The 7,554-nt window shown below is 38.8% G+C and overlaps 1 protein-coding gene across 1 annotated transcript; it reads left to right on the top strand.

The window, feature by feature from the left end:
• Positions 1 to 4,703: 4,703 nt before the first annotated feature.
• Positions 4,704 to 6,542, top strand: LOC141334281 (testis-specific expressed protein 55-like). Its single transcript, XM_073839327.1, has 3 exons — positions 4,704 to 5,081; positions 5,396 to 5,458; positions 5,743 to 6,542. The coding sequence occupies exons 1-3, from the start codon at positions 4,944 to 4,946 to the stop codon at positions 5,797 to 5,799; spliced, it is 258 nt and encodes an 85-aa protein (XP_073695428.1). The 5' UTR covers positions 4,704 to 4,943; the 3' UTR covers positions 5,800 to 6,542.
• The last annotated feature ends 1,012 nt before the right edge of the window (positions 6,543 to 7,554 follow it).

Genomic DNA, 7,554 nt, shown 5'->3' with positions numbered 1-7,554 from the left:
ACACTTAAGTTAAACTGAAAAGTTTATTTTCGGTTTTGATATACACAGTCGTAAACTAAAGTAAAACATACATGTCAAGGTCTTGTTCGCATGTACAGTAACTTAAAAGTCGGTAAAGCTGACAGACAAACAGCCCTCATGCAGCCAAGGCCCTCCTCTAGCTACTGTCCAAAACAGCCATAAAACTACACACGTTTTTAATTGATACACATACAGTACGCGACTAAAAACAGACTTCAACTGAATTAAACAGGTGCACAAGAATAGGGAACAACGTGGTAAAATGTAAGCGGAGCAGTCGTGTACATGTGGGGAAAAAGCTTGATTCATAAACTAATACATAACTAGTACTATTTTCATTAAACGTGCTTACTAAAAATAAAAAATAAAAACCTATTTGCTATAAATACGGAAAGAGTTAATTTACTCGACGTTGCCCTACCTGCAGAGCCACGAAGAATTTTACAGAACAGTTCTGTGAAAAGGAGGCCGGTATCAGCTTAAAAAAAAAAAAAAAAGTCCAGTGAAAAAAAAATATAAAACGCAGAAAATATTGTTTCTGGCATAGGCTATATATTTGTGAGTTAAAAAATGACTGGAGAATTCTATAATATTTTACGATGATTTATAGTAAGGCTGCCTTTCGCTAATGCATTCCTAGTCTATACATCATATCTTATAGCCACGTAAAAAAGTGCCTGAAACACAAAGAATTGCAAAGGGAGAGATGAAAGTTTTCATCGTGAAACTGACTGCATTTAACAAGGACTGAAGTAAGCTAAAGACAAAAGTGGTTATTCAGATATCCACAGGTTGAGGAGACTGACGACTGGCTAACACTTCCAAGCTAGCAACAAATATATTAACGCAGAGCCGCACAGAGGGTTAACAGAACAGAGGTCATGATTTAGAACTAGCAACTCCCCAAAACGTCTTAATAATAATTCGCTTGTATTCTGTATAGGCTAGCTCTCCGCTTAAAAAATCCTCAACGTTTAATGAAGTACTATTAGACCGTTAATATACAGAGCATTTATGTTTTTATCGATAAGTAAAAGGGTACAGTCAAACTTCCAAGGCCGCATTGCCAAGCGGTCAGCAAATCCCAAAAAGCCAAGGTGCTAACAAACACAAACACAAACACAAACACAAACACAAACACACACTGCTAATATTGCAATTATTGCATTTTGTTTATATCGCCAAATCACAAGCTCACTCGTTCAGATAAAACATTCCAATCATCAAAGTAGCCAACATCGAATAGAATCTCCCCACATCATAAATGACAAGCTTTTCGTGTCACTTGCTATAAATAAACAGCTTATATAAGCCAGACATTTTATAATACAGCGTCGGGAAGCAGAGGGCATATGATAAATTAATAAAAAAAAATGTGTCTGGGCTGTTTTTTCCACTACGGGCCAATGCCATGGCTCTCATAGCCGCCGTCTCGTACTAAAGAGATAACAATACAATCAGCGCTAGTTGAAGGCCCCGTTACCTCCAAAAACTGAAGACGAGCTCCTCTATGTTTTGCCATATGAAGTTTTTTGTGTTAAAATGGCCGAGTGATTTATTGTTTGCTTAGCCTACAAAGGCGTGCGTTATAGGCAACAAGCTGGCACTTCACAACACGGAGTCAAAAAGAGGTCATTCAGTAAGTACAGGCATTAGAATACGGAACAGATGGCCATTTATCTTTTGTAACTAAAACTACATTTCGGCTCCTTTGCGTACTTGGAGCGAGGGCTAAAATTCCGGTCACTTGGTTCAGGCTGCGTATCCCGATTTAATGATGACAAATAACGGACATGGACATGGTAAAGCGCCAGATACACTCCCTAACAAAACTCCACAGTTTCGTATAGAATTTGTAAGAGCCGCTAAAAGAGAACGACTGGGCAAAACAACAACATACGTAACAATTCTGTTGGTCTCAGATATCCCGAGAGCAGAGGCTAGCGCGCAAATCTACCGGGGTCAATAAAATATTAGCAATAGCCCGGAAAATACGAGGATTCCAGATAAGCGGCTGAAATGTTTAAACCATCATTGGTATCTCGCCCGTTCCCCCGGTTAAGCAGAACATTTTGTATCGCGGCGCTGACGCGCTTTAATCGCTGATACTTGACACTTAACACACGGTTAGAGCGGTGTTATTCTATCAAACATTTTGGTCGTGCGTAGGGAAGTCCCTAGCGGCTCTGTTGAGTCGTATTGTGCTTTTCGTGTCACGGTTCAGTGTTGCGTGGAGCACTTCGCAAAATATTCCAAACGCCCCGTAAATGCATACAACTTATACAAACTAGCCACAAAGTGTCGTATCCTGACAACTGCTCAACTCCTAGAAAACCAGTGATCATTATATGGTCATTTTACCTGAGACGTCACTTCGGGTCTTTTTTGTTTAATTTTCAGACCGAGCTGGGCTGTTCAAAGAGAACTCTTACAGATCCTATACCGCGCAGTGAACAGCTAAATGTAATTTCACAAGTTTTCTATCTTCTTCAAAGCTGCCTCGTGTGTGATGAAGATATTGATGAAGAAGGGCTAAAGTCCCGCGTTTGAGCTATTGGTATATGTTTCAAGCTGAAGTTTTTTTTTTTTTTTTCTTCAGCTCATATCGAGGGAATGACTGCTATTACTCTTATAAATAGCCTAACATAAATAGTATAAGTACCCTCCCCCTCCCTTCCCTCTCCCTATTTCTTACCTGCTGCTTTAAGGGTCTTTCTTCTCCAGTGGCTACAGCGCTTCACAGCTTCCCCGGTTTTCCCCAGGCAAGGACTGAGTTTATTAATATTGTCCCTTACTTTGTTTCATTTCTCACTTCCATCTTCTTTCATCTCATCAATAAACACACGCTGCAGCCTACCTTCGGAGAGGACATCACGCAGCTCACTCGTGCCCTCCCATTTTTTCACTATTCGTCGAAGATTTTGGGCAGCCACGCCTTTCTACTGGCGATTGGAACAGAATGGACTTTCTTGAAGCACGTAGGTTGTGATATAAATCGTTCAACATGACTTTACCCCAATCGGTGAGCCGCACGCCCTCCCTTCCGCGCGGCGAGGAACGCTGAAACTGGCTCCATTGTGGCTCTGAAAGTGAAACTATTCTGCCTTATCGCAATTGTTGTGCTTGAACCAGCATGGACACTGTGCATCCTCAGTTTCTCAATGATCGCTCACTGTACAAGTGCACCGTTTTCCGTTAAGTGTTTCGGTGCGCTTGTCGTGGTCTCCTTTAGAGGAGTTTCTGCTTTTGCGCCTTGCTCCTTGAGCATGAACAAACGCGTGCGTTACCACGACGCGAATCTTATGTGGCGTTATGAGCGCGCGTCAAACTGCCCGAAAATCCATGTCCCGTCCTCGATCAAAAGGCCAGTCATCCGAGAATCCTGCATTTATAGAGCCACTTTAGATTGGTCAGACGCGGTGTCAGTAAATGTCTCCAAATTACATCTGGTCCCACATTGGATGACGCCGGTGCCCGTCAGCTGGGGGACCAACAAGCTAGATTGCTCGCCGTGCCTTTTACTTTCTACGCATTTCTATTTTCTCATTTATTTATTTTTTAACGTCCCTAGCTGACCTCAAGGAAACGTAAGGCGAGTTGCTGACGGTATGGCTGGCCAATCAGATCGTGAAAAGTGACACCGAACTTTTTGGTTCACCAATACGTTCACAGAGCCGTTGTGACTGACACCAAATAATGCAATAGTGGCTCACGAGTCCCCAGCTACACTGAGCACCCCCTCCCCCGACTCCCCCCAGTCTAGACAATGACAGGTGTGTGTGTGTGCGCGCGCGCGCGCTCGTCTGTAGTCTAGACGAGGAATAATCAACCTTCGAGACTAAGTGTTTTTTTTTCTCACGCGTTTCTGTTAAAGTGTGTGTGCGTGTTTATATATATATATATATATATATATATATATATATATATATATATATATATATATATATATATATGTATGAATGAATGAAGAATACAATCCCATTCAGAGCTGTGAACAGTAATTAACATACATCTTCAATATTGTGCCGGGATATTGCCAGCGATAAAATTACTATTTACGACCTCCCACTAAGATTTACTAATGTCTAAAGTCCAAACAGACTTATTTACAAACAACAAGCCGTTTCGTCCGTGTATTTTATTTTGTAAAAAGCTGTTCGACCTTGGCTCACGTAAATATTTCGTCACATGTAACAATCCCCTCTCCTCCATAATATCATTCCTCTTAGTATGAGGTTTCCGGTTTGCGTTTCTTGACAGTGAGTTCCCCCTTTCGGTTACAAACACGAACAGCACCGTTTTACCGAGAGGTTCACCGGGGGACACGCACACCGTCTGCCCTACATAAAATGCACCCATTGTAGGCCGAGGTGTCAGCTGAGGACGACTTGCAACCTAGAAACGGCGGGCTGGCCCCTCCTTCTCTTTGTCAGTCGTATTGTAAACGTTGGCCCGAGGTCTTCTGAGGTATTCTTTTTTTCCGAAAATAGATCGTAAAACTGGCGCGAACTGCAGAAGCGCTGTTTCAACCTCACGAACGCGCCTTTTCTCCATTTTCAACAGCCCTTGTCGAGACCCCTCGCGAGTCTTTATCAAAGGCGCTGTCCTGGGGAACTGTGCCCAATGACATCATCCAAGCCTTTTGTATACAGTTGCTAGGGGTTACAGATACAGTGTGACATTTCAAACAGTCCTGCTCTCGATTTGTTCGAGATACGCGCTCCCCATTTCTGTATTAAGACAAAACGGACTAAAGTTTGGTGTTTGTTTAGAACTGAGGTAATGCGCTTGATGTCCTTTCTGAAAGAGCGAACGAGCCCCAACTGAGCGAGTAATAACTAGGGCTTCGCGGAAGCGCGCTTCGCAACTTACTTTTTGTGTACATCGTTTTTAGCAGCCTGCAACAACATAAACTTTGTGAGATGACAGATTCTGGTCTAGCAGAAAAAGTGCTGATCACCGAGAGTTTGGAGAACAGGCGTGCTCCATCAGTGTTCACGGACCCTTACGAACGCTCTGTTAACTATATGGAGACTCACAATATTCTTCAGATTTTTCAGGTGAGAAAGAACAAAGCTGCAGCTACTGATATATTTTTTCTTACGAAGAAAATGGTAGACAGTGATGAATTGCTCAGCACAAAATGGCGAAGGACAATTCAGAGCACTAATAGAACTTCCCAAAAAAAAAGAAAAAAAGAAGCCTGAGCATGTTAATATTTTATTACTACGGTTTATTTAATAAAGCTTTACGAAGAGTATTACGAAAACAAAACAAAAAAAGCTTCGACTAATACCAATGTCGTTTTAGCAGATTTAGATAGTCAGGCCAATGTATGTATTTTTCACTCACAGTTTTGTTTGTGCTGTTTCAGGACATCACAGAGAAACTGGTTTTTGATAGACCAGATGATCCACTTCAGTTCATGTTAGAACAGGTATTTTTAGTTTTTGGTATTTTTGGTACTATTTATCTATTAAATGTATTTTATAGATTTATATATTTAGTTTCAGACAAACATGAACTATATACCAAATAATGACTTGATAATGAATTGAGAAACTGGGGGCTTTTCTCAAATATTTCTTGATTAAAGAATGACCTGATCTGGCCATTTCACTTCACGCTGTAAACATGACTATATTTATTTATGTATAATAATAATAAGTCATTTTTGAATAGTTGTAAACCATCCTAATCATTTTACATAAACTTTTGCAGGTGCAATTGAAGATCAAAATCCGTGATGAGTCAAGCAGCACATTTGTGAAATCATAATGAATTCTAAAGCAACAAGGGCTTTGCGATGAATTGAATCCAAGTTAGTTTTATTTATATATTTCTTTAAATGAGGTGTATCGGTTGCTGCAGGTCAATCCGTGACTCTGCATTGTTGTTTCCAAGCAACTGTCTTCAGTTTTTTTTTTTTTTTTTTTTTACATCTTCAAATTTATCATGTTTGCCACAATTTTAAGAAGACAGTATTTGCATTCATTGCATTAATTTTCAGTCAAACTGCGCTGAAATCGTAATAATGTATTTTGTGAGTGTATTTGACCTAAATATATTGCGATGCACACACTCAAGTGGCAAGTTAGAGCTATAAGTGTGAAAAAAAAAAATAGAAATACTGACAGGCTTTCTCTGGATTTCGGAGACACGGAATGGAAGGATTTGCCCTCATAATTCTCAGATTGCTATTGTTAATGAACCAACTGTGTTTTATAAGTTAAAGCTACTTCTAGCTTATACATTATGCAAGTATTCTCCAGAATAAATAAGCAAATAAAATGCAGGCTGGACAAAAGTAGCCGGCTTTTGCTCTGTGCTCGAATTTCCATGGTGGATTTTGGCTGCATAAGTGAAGGAAGTCTTTGTTTACAGGAGCTCTTCTTACAGTGCATTTCTATAGTTATCTACTGTGCATTTACTCTAGAGTAACATCTGGTGTTTCAAAGACCTGGTGTATCACATGCACTCATTTCATTTGTAAATTAAAGCAAGTTCAAAATATGTTTACAGCCACATTGTCTATTTGCATTTATTGTGTATTTTTAACTTCCATTTGAATGTAAAAAGAAATGGGAAGGCCACGTTTTTGACCATCACATGAACATTAGACAGGACAAAATCTTGTACAGTAAAACAGATCATTTTAAGGCTTAATCTCAAACTTATCCAGGACTAAAAATATAACCATACAGGTTGGTAAATGTATATTTTAAACCTTGTAAAAAAAAATGGCATGAATCTTTTTTAAAGAATTGTAGCTTTACATGTACACATTTGACACACACACACACACACACACACACACACACACACATACATATATATATCTTTTAGCTTAGAGGATAGAAGTGTGTCAGAGCATTGCATCCAATTGCAAGAAAATACTATTAAAATGTTGAAAATGATTTCACTAAATTCAAACATGATAAATATTAAAGCATTTCCTGGCTGGTTTATGAAAATGTGAATATTGTTTTGCAACATAACCCCATTGTTTTATATGTTCTATATTCCCTAATTATTCAACTTACCCTGAACATGACACATATTACAGCATGAGACAAGTTGTGTCCCTGGATCACATGTATTACATTTTTGTAACATTTCTATTTAACTACAAGACAACTGGCACAACTTACCCCGTGTGTGTGTGTATATATATATATATATATATATATACTGTATAGGAACTACTTTATTTATATCTTACCTGTATTACAGACACATATGCAAATAGAAATATGGCATTATAATTTTAAACAAGTCTATACTGAAATAACTTAAATGTTTAAGTGTATGTCACAGTGTACACGTTACATGTGAAATACTTTTATTTTGTTTAGAATAGAATACATACAATAAATCCAATTTGATTGAATACAAAAAGAGCATATTACAAGGTTAGTGTTCTTTGATTACAATAACTGATCATCATCATTATCTTTCATCCTTGTTTCAGAATACATTGCTAAAACTTCTTTGATTTATGGTTTATATAAAACATGGACCGTTTTTTATATT

The sequence above is a fragment of the Garra rufa genome, chromosome 5 (genome assembly GCF_049309525.1).
Source record: "Garra rufa chromosome 5, GarRuf1.0, whole genome shotgun sequence".
Taxonomy (NCBI): Eukaryota; Metazoa; Chordata; class Actinopteri; order Cypriniformes; family Cyprinidae; genus Garra; species Garra rufa.
This window is presented reverse-complemented; position numbering and strand designations above follow the sequence as displayed.